This window comes from Terrapene carolina, unplaced genomic scaffold, assembly GCF_002925995.2.
Source record: "Terrapene carolina triunguis isolate 2854851 unplaced genomic scaffold, T_m_triunguis-2.0 Scaffold194, whole genome shotgun sequence".
Taxonomy (NCBI): Eukaryota; Metazoa; Chordata; order Testudines; family Emydidae; genus Terrapene; species Terrapene triunguis.
Genome location: NW_020664545.1, coordinates 7,255,522 through 7,270,301, shown reverse-complemented (window position 1 = coordinate 7,270,301; position 14,780 = coordinate 7,255,522). Strand labels below are relative to the sequence as shown.

General features: G+C 50.1%; 1 protein-coding gene across 8 annotated transcripts in view; it reads right to left on the bottom strand.

Annotated features, from left to right (window-relative positions):
- PTPRS (protein tyrosine phosphatase receptor type S) overlaps positions 1–14,780 on the bottom strand; it is a 249,092-nt gene that overhangs the window by 132,545 nt on the left and 101,767 nt on the right. For all 8 annotated transcript variants that reach the window (XM_026654904.2, XM_026654903.2, XM_026654906.2 and 5 more), the window contains exon 2: positions 4,880–5,047. In XM_026654904.2, the coding sequence (XP_026510689.1) occupies positions 4,880–4,967 (88 nt within the window). In that variant the 5' untranslated portion in view covers positions 4,968–5,047. The remainder of the gene's footprint in view (positions 1–4,879; positions 5,048–14,780) is intronic.

Here is a 14,780-nt window from a genome sequence, read left to right as displayed (position 1 = left end):
ATACTTGGGAGCATGCTAGGAATAGTTCTAGAACATGATTTGTAACAAGGAGGAAACATTAGTCATAAGTAATGCTCACTACAACACCTGCTATTAAATCTTTGCTAGGGTGGGGGATGGAGGCTACCAGCTTTTTGTGCGGCGCTGAATGAAGTACCAATTAGCAAGGTTCTACTGTAAAACGCAAAGGTTTAATCAATGAGCGAAATGCACTTTAAGAGCAAACATGCTAATTTTGCTCATAAGAATAAAACATTTCTACACAGTAAGTGGCTTTATCTGTGATTGAGGAGCACTTAAAAATGCATATAGCTCCTTCAGGTCAGAGATGGGGATAGGAGGCCAAATCTATATGGCCTATCACACACTACTGCACCAAATGGATTTGTACGTCATAGAGAAGGGGCCAGGAAAGATCCAGTGGTTTCTTTAGTGTTCCATCCCCTGAGACAAACCTTATTCTGTATATTCACATGCGCAAGTAAGAGGCTCCAAGGTTCTAGCTGCAGAGGCAGCAAGGTCTGTACTGGGAATCAAGAAATCTGGTGGCCCACTGATCTTGGGCAAGTCATTTCCTGGCTCTGTGCCGATTTCCCTTGTTGAGTTAGATTGTAAGGTCTTTGGGGCAGGGACTGTCTCTCACGGTGTGTGTGTGGACATATGTACAGTACCTAGCACAATGGGATCTCTGGGAAGGCCTCTAGGTACTACTATAGTACAAGCATTAGGCAGCAGGTTTAAAACAACCAAAAGGAAGTACTTCTTCACCTCCTTGGGGGGAGGGATAGCTCAGTGGTTTGAGCATTGGCCTGCTAAACCCAGGGTTGTGAGTTCAATCCTTGAGGGGGCCATTTGGGGATCTGGGGCAAAATCAGTACTTGGTCCTGCTAGTGAAGGCAGGGGGCTGGACTCGATGACCTTTCAAGGTCCCTTCCAGTTCTAGGAGATGGGATATCTCCATTAATTATTATTATTATTATTAATTATTATTTTCACACAACAGTCAGTCAACCTGTGGAACTCATTGCCAGGGGATGTTGTGAAGGCCAAAACTATAACTAGATTAAAAAAAGAATGAGAATTTCATTGAGGATCGGTCCATGAATGGCTATTAGCCAGGATGGGTAGAGATGCAACCCCCTGCTCTGGGTGTCCCTAAACCTCTGACTGCCAGAAGCTGGGACTGGACAGCAGGGGACGGGGAACTTGATGATTGCCCTGTTCTGTTCATTGCTTTGGAAGCATCTCGCCCTGGCCACTGTCGGCAGACAGGATACTGGGCTAGATGGACCACTGGTCTGACCCAGTATGGCCGTTCTTATGTTAAGCATTATTATTCCTGAGGGTTGGTTGAATAAACAATGATAGTACTTCCCATTTAAGGAACTTTAAAACAAAAAACAAAAAACACACAACCAGAGTTAACCATTTTGAATTCTGTGCCTGCCCCCAACTATACAGGGGAAAGACTGAAAGTGTCCACACACAAAGGAAAAAACCAACCAAACAGAGAAAATTTACTTCTTTATCCCCTTTCACTTATATTTGTCTTAAAGGCATCTAGTAAGAGCTGTAGGTTAAAAATAAAGTATGATTTTTTTTTTTTTAATACCACGGCTGTCCTTTCCATGCCGCATTCTCTTCAAAACTCTCCGTCAATGATTTAAATCTGCCAGCACACCTGCGGAACAGGGGGAAGTGTTTGAAGAGCCCTTGTATAGGGGGTAAACTGAGGCACAGAAGAGGCAGTGGTTTGCCCAGTGTCGCATAGAAAGACGACTAAGGTGGGAGTAGAGCGCAGGAGTCTTGGCTCTCAGCTCTGTGCTTTCACTACAAGCCCATCCTTTCCCTCTGGAGCTGGGAAGAAGCCACCGCTCAGGAGCAAGGCATTTGTCATCTCTGAGCTGGGACTCCTAACAGGCAAGTGGCGATACCACTCCCTGGCCGACACCGCCTTGGTGGCTGCAAAGCCGTGGTGTCCCGTGGGGAATGAGGACAGGAAAACAGGTCAGTGCTGTGGTGAGCACCAGCCAAATGGAAGCCGGCCAAGGGATTACGCGCGAGAGCCCAAGGCCATACAACCAGAGACGACATTGTCAGAACCGAGTGGCAGCTCCTCACGCTGCCTCAACGGTTGTGACAGGCAAAGCTGTTTGCTGTTGAGATACCTCCCCGGCGAGTGGCACAGACTGGCTCCAGCGCTACAGACCGGGTGGGTGGAGGCTGGGGCATCCCAGGTGGCCCCCAGCCATCTCTTCCAAATCAGCGCTCTTGGAATGCATGTGTGTGGGGGTGGGGTGGGGGGTGTTATAGATATTAAGGGCCCACTGGATCTAGTCTGATCTCCACATCACAGGCCACCAGCACCACCCAAACCCAGCACCCAAAATCAAAGCCCAGTATTCCAGTCCACAGGAGACTCGACTAGCATGTGCCGCAGGCGAAGAACAGGAGGGACTGAGGTGCACCCGTGCCCAAACCAACTCATTATCACTGTTCGTTTATTCATAGGTACAGCCCAACGAGGTCTCCAGCAGCATCAGACCTCTAGGAATAGATTGGGAGAGAATCCCTGCCAGACAGACAGACAGACACACCCCTGCCTCTCAGACCACACGCTACCCTGAAATACAGAGGAAGAGAAACCGTGACATTCCCACGCCCTTCTGCCGAGGGGACACAATTCTGCAGCATAGGGAGGAAGAGAAATTCTGCTCCCCATCCCCTTAGCAACCTGAGTCGAGGGAGAACCCTGCCCACCTACCCCCAGCACAGGATAGGAGCCGGCTGGACAGAGTGGGAGGAACCCAATAATCATCTCCCACTCACTCATCTGCCCATGACAGACAGCAGCCTGCAGGTCAAGGCAAAACAGCCTGGGTCTTTTTAGGTCTTGTACTGGAGATGTGGGAAGGGCCGGGAGGTAAACCTGGACACAGGGAGTGAATAAATCCAGAGAAAGCAAGATATAAACACATACACACACACACAGAGCTTTATTGTCAGGGACCTGAGGGAGCCACCCGCACACACACAGCTTTTACTGTCTGGGGCCTGAGGACACTGCAGAGTTACCGTGAAGAAAAGCCAGGCAGCTTCCTGGCAGCCAGCAACAAGGTGTTTAGTGATGCCAGTCACCGGCACAGCTTGAGCCATGCAACAGGTGCCTTCCGCCACAATCTGTCTTTCCCAAACAGCTGCACTTCCTAAAGCACAGCCTGGTTTCTCTCAAACACAGCAAAGATACGGGGCAGTTGTGTAGCAGCCTTGGGGGGGGGATCTCAAACCACTTCGCAAATGTCCCATAACTAAGCCCCACCCCACCGGAGCTCGGTACATAGAATCCCCCTCCCATGATACAGACAGGGAAAATCAAGACGGCAAGGAGGTTAAGGCTGATGGGCCTGCTTTTCAGAAGTGCTGGGCCCCCAAAGCTCCAACAGGCATCAATAGGGGTTGTGAGCACTCAGTGCAGACGCACACATCTTAAAAAAAAATAATTATGGGGCCTGATTTTCCTAGCTGCTCAGCACCCACAACATACACACGAGGCAGGGCTGTGTGCAGGCAAAGATGCCTACAAATGCAAACACTTGTGCATGACCATACACTGGGTTTTTGTGCATGCTTCACAACAGGGTCACACCATGAGTCGGTGGCAACAACAGAACCCAGGATTCCACGTTCTCAGCCTCCTGTTTTAACCACTAGGCCACACTGCCACCATTATAACAATACACATGCATGTATGCAGAACTATACATTAAAATCGCTGAGATCTCATACCAGGGAATGACCCAGCTCTGAACCTCTTGGAGATCAATTCCCTTCCCTCTCTTAGTAAATGAGGAAGTACCATATCTTCCCATACATGTACAATCCTCCCACACACAAAGGGGCTAAACGGAATTTGTACAAAAATGAGTGCTATGCTAGGGAATGGCAAACACCTGCCCCATCTTCTGCAGAGAAGACACAGCGCGATCAAACAAAAAAAAAATCCCAGCGACAAAGGGTCTCCTTCCCCATTTAATCCCCAACGAACACCTCCTCTTAATAAACCCTGATAACGAAGTGATTACATGCAAAGCTGTCGAGGGCTGAGCTGACCAGAACGGCTCTTTTGCCAGCTTTGAGAAGCTTTGCTGGGGGAGAAGAAAAAGTCATAATTCAATCAGTTGGGAAAAGTCTATTCTGCTGATCCCCGAGTAATCGGCCTTCGTGCCGAAGGAACATTACGTGCAAGTCGCGGAGGTTTTTACAGCAAGACTTGCACGGCAGAGAAGATAAAAACAGTGTTAAACTGGGACTGGTTGGCTCACGAGACGGAGAACAGAAAACTCGTGCTTCAGCTGCTGGTTTGAATCCAACCCTGGTGAGCAGCGGGCCAAGGGTCGTTAGCGTCCGACAGATGCTTGGGGGAAGGGGAGAACGGGACAGGACCAAGTGAAATGAGTTTGCCAGGTCTCTGTCCCATTCCCAACAAGCAAGGGGTGACATCAGTAAAATACCCAGGCCAATTTGGCAGCCTCTGCAAAGACTGAAACGGGCAACAGAGACCGTGCTGCTCCTCCCTCCTCTCCATACAAGATCCCTTGAAGGCAGGGTTGGGAACAACAGCTGAGGAGCACATGGGAAGCTTGAGATGCCTGGGCTGGAGATAAGCAGAGGCCTTCAAGGCACCAAACCCTTCACCTGCACCAAATTCACACTCAGCGTTTATTAATGGGTTGGGGAAGGAATGTGCTAACTGGCCCTTTAAAAAGAGACGCTCAATCGAGCCTGTCCCTTCTCCGAGCTGCAAAAGGAGGCGAGTGGTGGAGATGCCGGGTAAGAGCCAAGAAGCCAAGGGGATCGGCGGGGGGGGGAGGTCACTTACTTTCAGACACGCAGCCAATCAGAAGCAAGGAGAGGAGTTTCACGAGAGGGACCAGCGAAGACATTCCCGGGCTGCAAAGGATCCTCATTCTTGGCAACGACCTCCCACCCCAGCCAGGAAGGCCCCAGTTCAGCGAAACTCACAGAACCTCCAAAGGGACGTCAGCACCTGCAGAGACACAAAAGGAACCGGCAGACAATTAGACGAGAGCATGGGGGCGGCTGTTATTGAAGGAGGAACTGAAAGCACATCGGAGTAGGGGGCAGCTGTACACAGGAAGACAACAGTCCCACGTGGAAACATCAGAGGGCGAGTGACTAAAATGGCCCTGGAGCTGACTCCATCATGAATTAGCAAAGCGCAGGTCCAGTCACGGCATCAGGCTGGCCTGCCCCAGGTTTACGGCTTTGGCAGATAACGGCAAGCTGCTTGCACCCTCCAAAATGGATCATGCCTTGGAAGAGAAGAACGGGCAGGAGACCTCGGCAGTTTAACCCTCACCACTACGCACTCCCTCCCCAATCCCTCCCCCTTCCCCGGAATGGCTGCGCTGGCTGGGTGACGAGGTGTGAAGTGATCTGACCTGATGGGCGCAGAGACCCTCTGAAAGAGAGATTTTCCACACGCTGCAGCGAATGGAAAAACCAGGGGAGGGGAAAAAAACAAAGAAAAGACGAGCTGGGGATGGGCGGGGGATGTTTCCCTTGTGCCCCCTGAAGAGATCTGTGTCTGGGGGAGGGCTTTGCTCCCCGCTCAGCCAAGCTCTGAGGACAGCAAAGCAATGGCCCGGATGTGCACAAGCGGAGGTGCCGCAGAGTCACTGGTGCGGCTTCAGTGCCACCAATAGTTTACTCCTGAGGGCTGTAATACTTTGGTCTAATTCCCATTGTCGGGCTTGGTGCTGCTGAACAGCCTGTGACTGTCAGGTCACACTAGGTGAGCGGATGGTCCCTTCTGGCCTTAAACTCGGGGACTCCGCCCACCTCCCGTGAGTTCTAATCCCAGCCCCGACACCAGCTACCCTCTGTGTGCTTGGCGCAAGGGGCTCTCCCTGCTCTGTGCCTCAGTTTCCCCTTCTGTCAATAGTGATCCTTTCCCAGCTCACAGGGTTTGGGAGGAGTCATGTTTATAACGTGCTTTGATCAAGACGAGTGCGATAGAAGCACTAAATGTTTTTTATTACTTCAGGACTGAACGGGGAGCTGGAAGCCCGGGGGCGGGAACGAATCCTTGCTGAAGCACAAACAGTTTTAGTTATTTAGCAGCCGGGCCCCAAAAGAACACGACACCAAAAAAGATTTAGGGCCTGTGGTTGAGCCTGCTTGGGGCAGGACAGAAGGGGGCGCCAAGGAGCCGGCTATGGCTCCATCATCCTGATTCCTGAGTGCCCAGGCAGGAGGTAGACGGGCCGAGCCAGTGGAGGCCCGGTGTAGTGCAGCTCTGCACCACCGTCCCGCCTCTCCACCCTCCAGTGGACCTGGGAGGCAGCCGGTGCAGGAGTCACCTCCTCCAGCTTTAAAGCAGCAGGGAGTTCTGGGGGGACAGATCCCCATCCCTTTGAGCTGCCTAAGTGGCACCCAAGGGTCGTAGTCTCAGTAGTGACTCTGGCCCCCGTCTCAATCGCTCTGAACATTTCTGCCAGCAGGAACGGCAGACTTTGCCCCAGAAGGGTTGAAAAGGGAGACAGAACGCAGAGCACAAGCCCACCTCATGCCCTCGATGTTGACAGAGACACCACAACGATCCAGCGATAAACAGACACGAGACACTAGAATAACGGAGAAGGATTCTCCATCTGTGGGGGATCCCCTTAGATCTAGGTAGGTTCTTACCCGCTGTACGTTACTTACAATTAAATACAAAAATCGGGGTTTGCTGTCTTTTGGAAAAAGCAGCATAGGACCCATTTTATTAGGAGGGGCTAAGGGGGCAGAGAGGCGACCTAGACCCTCTGATACGTGTTGGAGCATGAAGCCACCCGGAGATGCAATCTGAATGATCGTCTTGATCTTTCCCGGTCCTAATAACTCATCAAGACAGCCTCTTTGTAGCACTAAGGGGAAAGAACCCAGGCTAAATAAGAAAATCCCGTAGATATTACAGCTTGTAATAGTCATCCCCAAGCAGCAGCCTCGGACTTGTACTTCACAGACTCTAAGCCGCCTGATGCATGCGGGATGCGAGGATAGCTCTTTAACATCTCATGGTCAGCTATTTAAAAACGTGTGCAGGTGGCACAGGAAAGCGGGGCTCTGCAAGCCGGGCGCTCCTGAAACGTTTGTTCAAGACACCGTTAGAACAGCACACGGAGGCTCCCAAGAGACTTAGCGTGCTGTTTTCACAGCAGCGCTGCGACTAAGAACAATGGGGTGTTGTTTTTTTATTTCAACAGAGGAAGGCAGGGTCCGAGGGCATCAGGAATCGTCGTGATGGCAACTGTTAATTAAAGGAGGACTGGGCTATAAACACAGCACAAAGAAAACTGAATCAAGTTGGTTAGAGCTGGGATGGTTTTCCTGAAACCCGCAAACGAGTGGCTTCTGATTCCCATTGGTGGGAGGAAATCCTCCTCACTATGATGTTTTTAGGCACTTAACATTTCAAACCAGGGCTTGTTCGGCCTGCACCCGGAGCACTGAGGAGGTCAGCACCTATTTATCTAAATGAAATCCCCTTGTGGTCCCAACAAACGCTGTTAAATGTCTCTTTGTGACTCCACTCTTTTCTAAATGCGTCGCCAGCGACCTTCTTTGGTTTCGAGCTCTGCGAGCAGGCAAGAGGCGACGATACCCCCCTCGCCGCCCCCCCAAAAAGCACCGATTAACGTGGACAAGTCAGGTGGAACATTCCGCCGGATCTGAACTGACACCACCATTCCCTCCCTGTTCCACGAGGGCTTTTATGCCGCATAAATGGTTGGGATAGAAAAGGTCTGGTGAAAGGGGCGACTGCAACGGCTTCCGGCCGAGAGAAAGAGATGCCAGAGGGTGACACTTCTGCTCCGGTGCTAATGTGCTTCCCAAAGCCCTTGATGGAGACTGAAAGCACTGGCAGAGATATTAGGACACGTCAACCTCAATCCACCAACTCATCCTTCAGAGCAGGTACATCACCTGGCTGTCTCCCCCTGGATTCACCGGCCTCGGGATTACAGGGGATGGCAAGACGGGCTCCCACCTGACTCTGCGGCGTAAAATGAGGGAGCAATGGGGGAGAAGGCAGGGAGGGAAGGAGAAGAGAGGAGGTTGCTTCATTGTCTTAGTATCATTTGGAAGGTGGCAATGAAAGCACTGGGTATGGATGGAATCACTAGATGCATCCACCAGAAGTCCCCTTAGCCACTAATTCTCTTACCTACCCCATGACTGTCTCCCCAGAATAGACCGCTGATTCTCCTAGTCTGCCTGTTGGATTCTTGGGGAAAGGCATAAGCTCCCCAAGCATATTTAGCTTCCTGGAAGGAAATTTCTTCCTGGCCTCTAGCAGGTGATAGCTGACATCCTAAAACATGAAGACCGGCTGACCCTTATAATAATCATCTGTGTTATTTGGATTCACAGCAGCATTCCTATACACGCTGCAGAATGCACACCGCTGGGGGACCCGGCTACAGGACGGATGGCCTCTCCCATCCTCCAGCATGGTTAAGCGCAGGTGTGAATTACCTTGATGTATGCTCAAATCACACGGATTTCATCACTTCTTGTCTCCCTTCCTGTGTCTGTACATGGTCTGCCTAGACCGTAAGCTCTTTACAGACAGGCATGATGAGGAGACACCTGCCCCAAAGTCCCAGCAAGCTATTGGCACTGTACAAATAAGCACAACGGTGATTGTTCTCGTGCTGTTCTACAGCCCTGAAAAGTCTTAGCGGGCTCCCCGACACAGGATCTTCTGCGGCATAGACAGGGCCTACGGGCCTCAGTCCTTATTAGAGGATGCAGCTAAGTAAAGAGCTGAGGGTCAGGACTGGGCTAGATCTAGCCATGTTTCAGAAATGAGACAAATTCTTACAGTCAAAAAGCTGCTTTAAGTTGTGGGGCTTCCTAGTGCATCGGATCCTCTCCCATTCTCCGACTGCAAGCTCTTCGGTGGCTCGTACGGAGCCATGCACATGGTCAGCTTTTATAGAATAATAAAACGTGGAGTGCTTTGCTGCAAGCCCGGCTTCTCTCACCGAGAGCGACAGGGGACTATTCAGAGGTCTACAGGAGCTAGGCACTCAGGGTAAAATTTTCAAAAGCACCTATGTGATTTAGGAGCTTAAGTGTCATTGAAAGTCAGGGGTCTCCGGCTAGATCGCTTAGGTCCTTTTGAATATTTTACTCCCATCTTAATGGGAGCTGGACACCTAACTCCATTAAGCCCCCCAGCCAGAGTGGGGGTTTATCTAGAGAACATCTCAGCCAGTGTGATTCCCAGAGAGAACGAAAATCTATGCTACTTCATGAGGGAACCTCTCTCCAACCCTGCTAGCAACAACTGTGTTTAAACAGCCATTGCTAGCATGGTCCTGAACCCAGCAAGGGTAGGACTATGGGCCTGGGATCTGGATCTCTGGTTAAGCCACTTAACAGGTGAAAAGTTGGCACACAAGATACAGCTTCTCTTCCCCATTTCTCCCTGAAATGCAAAAAAACACTACAACCCTCCCCCCCCACCTAATTTGGTGGGAAAAAATTCAAAGTGGTTTTCATTTTGAAGGATCTCAAAAGAGCCCCTTTTTTATGGTTTTTGGGGGAAAAATTGCTGACATTTTAAAAATCAAACCCAAAAATTCAATAACCATGTTGATGATGTTTTAAATTTAAAATTTGGATTAGTTTGTGGGGTGGGGGTTTGATGAAACATGAAAAAAAATGATAATTTTCCCATGTAAAATCGTTTAAGAAACTTTCACCCAGCTCTCATCATCCGTGATTCGCTTTTGCATCTCATCTTCCCAGAGAGTGCAGTGGGACGAGTCTCCCGCACCTCATCAAGCCACGTCAGTCTATTACCACAAGAACCTTACAGAGAAGAGGCTGCATTCTGAGAACTCTTCTCCACGCGCTAATGCATTCTCTGAGTTGCCAGTTCAGTTTGTACTGCACATTAATAAAGGTCAATGGGTCATCTCATTTCCTGCCCCAATGAGTGTGGTGGTGGTTTTTTTTTTTTTAAAAAAAGCTTTTAAAGCACAATCAATCACCAACCAGCCTGCCATCTCCTCTCCAAAAAAAGAGATCTGACATCTAAACAAACAAGCATGCACCTTTAGCTTGCTGCTTCGTTACGAGTCAGCTCTCGTTGATCTGCCCAGCCAACCACCTTAACAGAGACCTGAGTGACAGGTTTGTGTGATGTGGGCAGCTGCCCACTCGGAACTCAAGGAACCACCCCGCAATCAGCCCCGCTGACAGTTCCGGCAGAGGCTTGGGACCGAATGGATCCCAGTAGGGTGACTTCTCCGGGTCTTCCTATAGGCAGGGCCCGGCAAGGAGACTCCAGCACCATGTTCGAGGCCAGCTTGCAATTCTGTAACTCCAGGGTTCTCCATGCAGCATTTTATTGTCCTCGCTACATTGACTTTTTTCCTTTTTTTAAAGAATGAGCAAAAGCACCAGACAGCCCCCCTCCTCCTACCATGCACTGACAGCATTAAATTACACACCCCATTCCCCTCCTTACAATAGGGGTGTTCCCAAAACTCCCTGCTCTGGTTGAATCAAGCTAACTGGCCCATTCTGGGTATCAGGAGATGGTTCTGCTTTCCAGGCCGGTTTCATGATGCGGAAACTTTTTGCTTGCCAGTGTTCCAAACCCAGCGCAGATGTGCACAGCTTCCTTCTCCGTGTGACCAGCAACACGACCCCAGCTGGGACCTAGGTTCCTCAATGACAGAGGGTTATCAGACACATTTTAATAAAGGGGAAGTGCCAAAGACTTGTGTGCTACCAAAAAGCACTAACCAGCCGAAATTTTCAAAAGTAACTAATTGTTTTGAGTGCCCAACTTGAGACACGGTACTGAGTAAGGGCAGGGGCCCTGATTTTCATATGGCAGGTTATCGGAAAATTAGGCCTTTTCAAGAAATTGAGGCACTCAAAATCACTAGCCCCTTTTGAGAACATAGGATCCAGGTTTCAGCCCCTCTGTCATAGTGGATATAGCCCTGGGTCATCCAGTCAAGACCCTTATTAGATGATAAATGATCCTATCTAGCTCTTAACTAGCGCTTTTCATCTTTAGATCTCAAAGTGATTTACGAAGCAAATTAACAGCGTTATACCCATTTTACAAATGGGGAAACAGAGGCACAGCAAGGGGAAATGAGTTGCCCAAGGTCACCCAGCCAGCCAGTGGCAGAGACAGGATTAGAATCCAGGTCTCCTGAGTCCCAGTCCAGTCCCTTATCTACTGGGCTATACTGCCTTGTGCTAGGCTCTAATACGGGTGCATCTCCTGCCTAGATCGCCAAAAAAAAAGAATTACAAAAAAGAACCCGAGCGTCATTACCCTCCATTGGGAAACTGAGTCACAGAGCGACAACCTTGGATCTCTCTCTCTCTCTCTGACACAACACCCCGACCTGTTCATGCACTTGGTAAACCCAGCTCTGAGTGACAAGCTCGAAGGGAGTGGGGAATGCTTGCATCCATTTTGGGGGAGAGGCAGTGTGTTCTCAGACAGCTTCATCAGGGCATTCTGGCATACAAAGGGTTGAACCATAGGGATGCGGGGGGGGGAGGGGAGGGAAGAAGGCAGGCAGGAAAGATCTGAATTGTGTTTAAATCACCAGCAGAAATGAATTCCCCACCCCTACTCCCTTTTTCCAACAGCGACAGCTCTGACAAGCAGTGATGAATTTGTTGTGTCCAATAAGTGTTTAGCGGGTGCAGCACAGCATGGACAGGGGGCAGAGGAAATGGCAGCTGTGGCCAAAGGGGACTCGCAGATCCGAGGGATCAGGAGCCCACAGCAAAGGGCAAGAACGGGTTCAACTCACTGGGCTGGGCTGCACCTGCCCTTTAAAACACGCGGACACCAGCAGCACCCGCTGGCTCCTAGCTCGCGGCACGCACAAAGGCAGGGAGACCCCAGAGGGAAGGTCAGCGTTGCGGCTGGGAGCAAGACTCCCAGTCTGGGTAGACAGGCTTGCGGTGTGGACGCTCCGGCTTGGGACAAAGCTCAGAGCCCACCCAATTCCCTAGGCTTGAGAGCCGGGATCTCCACACTGCCACGCTTAGCCCGCTCCCTTGAGCCCCTGATGCAAGTCCGTCTACCTGGGCTGGGGGGCTCGCTCCCAGCTGCAGTGGAGACGTACCGAATGACCCCACGTGTTACAACATCTGAGGAGGTGGGTTCTAGGCCATGAAAGCTTATGCCCAAATACATTTGTTAGTCTCTAAGGTGCCGCAAGGACTCCTCCTTGTTTTAACAAAGACACAGACACTGAGAACAAACACCCTGAAATCATGCCCGTAGTACAACTGCAGATCTCTCTTCTGGGATCCTGGAAAAAGGGGCCAAGCATCAGGGACTGAACAAAGCAAAGGCTTTAAAGACAAGCCCCCCCCCCCCACCACCACCACTTCCCACTCCTGAAAGAGGGGCTTTGGGAGGGGCTCTCCAGCAGCCCCATTAGGCAGCCCCTGAACAACGAGCGCCCCCAGAATCCCATTCTCCAGGGAAAGCCCAGCTCTGTCTATAACAGAAAGGGCTGGAGTTGCAGCCTTTTGTCTAGAATACAAAGGCCCTGATTCTCCACTCCCCTGCACCCTGGGTGGTCATTTACACCGGTGTGAAGTGGCTGCAAAGCACAAGTAGCATATATTGCGCTGGTGTAATTGCACAAGGTGCAGGATAATGGGTAACGGAGAATCAGGCCCAGAACCCCCCTCCCTTCCTTTCCCACCCCTCCTTCTGTCTCTCTCACACACAATCCCTCAGCATTTACCAGCAGATCACTCCAGACCAGCACCGAGCAGCTGACCGCATCAGGGATAACATTTGCTTTGGCTCCAGGTTAATACTTCGCATTTCTTTTTCAGGTTCTGGGTTTTTTTTGTTTTTTTGTTGTTGTTTTTTTTAAAAGCTGTGCATCATTAAATCCTCAATCTAGCCGCCTGACAGAGCCTGGGCGCTCCGTGGGGCGCAGCCCATGTCTTCTCTTGAAGCCTGCCATGCACATACCCATGGCGCTATGTAAATAATCATCCATCATCATTACCTCACAGTGTCATCAGCACAGCGCATCATCCAAAACCCCCAAAGGAGAAAGCGACCAGACAGAACTGGGGGAATACTGCAAAAAAAACAACAACAAAGCGGGTACGTGCGAGCTTCCCCGAGAATATAGCCACCAGATACAACAGCAGCCATTCCCCCACGTCCCTTAGTCACTGTGCAGAAACACCACCATTCTGCACACTCGTGTAAATACGCTGGTGTGTGTATAAACGCGCATGTTCACAGAAGAATGCATAATCACAATTGAAACTAGTGGAGGGATGGAGGGAAGCTACCTTCATCCAGTTACGGAGCATGCCCACTGCACCAGGGGATTTCACCAATTACTGTGTGGATAGCAGATACCAAATTAATACTCGCAAACAGTTTGGGAGCTGGGATTGGTTTACGTTAGAGCCCTGCATGGGATTGTTTTTAAATCCCCTCCTGTCCCAATCCCACTATTATGGCAGTGGGTCCTGTGGGAGCCCAGGCTCGTGCAAGGCACTAGCGTACGTGATGCACTCAAACAACTGAGGACAATGAACAAATTCTTTAAAACAAAATCTGTTTCTTCTGCCCAAAGCATGTGTGGAACAGGCTAAAGCATGCAACATGTGCAGCACAAATCTAAACACAGATACAGATCTATTTTTAATCCACAGTAAATGCACCTGTCCATGGTAATTGCATGTATGCAGCATCCCTCATACGAGTCTAGAAATTGCTAGTGGCCAAGTTCACCAGCACTGCAGTCATAGAATCATAGAATATCAGGGTTGGAAGGGACCTCAGGAGGTCATCTAGTCCAACCCCCTGCTCAAAGCAGGACCAATTCCCAACTAAATCATCCCAGCCAGGACTTTGTCAAGCCTGACCTTAAAAACCTCAAGGAAGGAGATTCCACCACCTCCCTAGGGAACCCATTCCAGTGCTTCACCACCCTCCTAGTGAAAAAGTTTTTCCTAATATCCAACCTTAACCTCCCGCACTGCAACTTGAGACCATTACTCCTTGTTCTGTCATCTGGTACCACTGAGAACAGTCTAGATCCATCCTCTTTGGAACCCCCTTTCAGGTAATTGAAAGAAGCTATCAAATCCCCCCTCATTCTTCTCTTCTGCAGACTAAATAATCCCACTCCATAATACTAAATTACAGGGAGAAGGCTGCTATGGGCGATGTCTTCTGGTCACTGTTTAGGAATTCCCCAGAGTTCACAGACTGGATCCTCTGGTGCGAAGATCAACACACTCTCCCTCCTAGCCATGCCCTTTTTACCTCAGAGAATTTAGCCACAATGATCAGCAGAGCCACAAACTCTTGGTATCGAGTGCCCCAGAGGAGAAAAACCAGCAATAACCTTCCTGACTCCCAGAGCCCTGCAAAAGGAAAGCACTTCTCGCGACAGCCCCCTCAAATGAAACCTAAAGCAAGGGAGCAGTGTTACGCCGGCTCTCTAGAAAGAGACTGCATATGTTTTGTGTGCCTGTTTGAAGCACAAATCAAAATAAGCTCTTACATAAAATATTTTCTGATGGACAGATGAGCCATGAAGACCTAATGATTTGTGACGGCTGGCAGGCCAACCTTCAATACTGTTCACATATTAGTGTGCTATCTTATGACTTCAGCGAAGAACACTCTGGGTTGGAGGGGAGGCTGGATGGCTCAGGGGTCTGGTCATAGG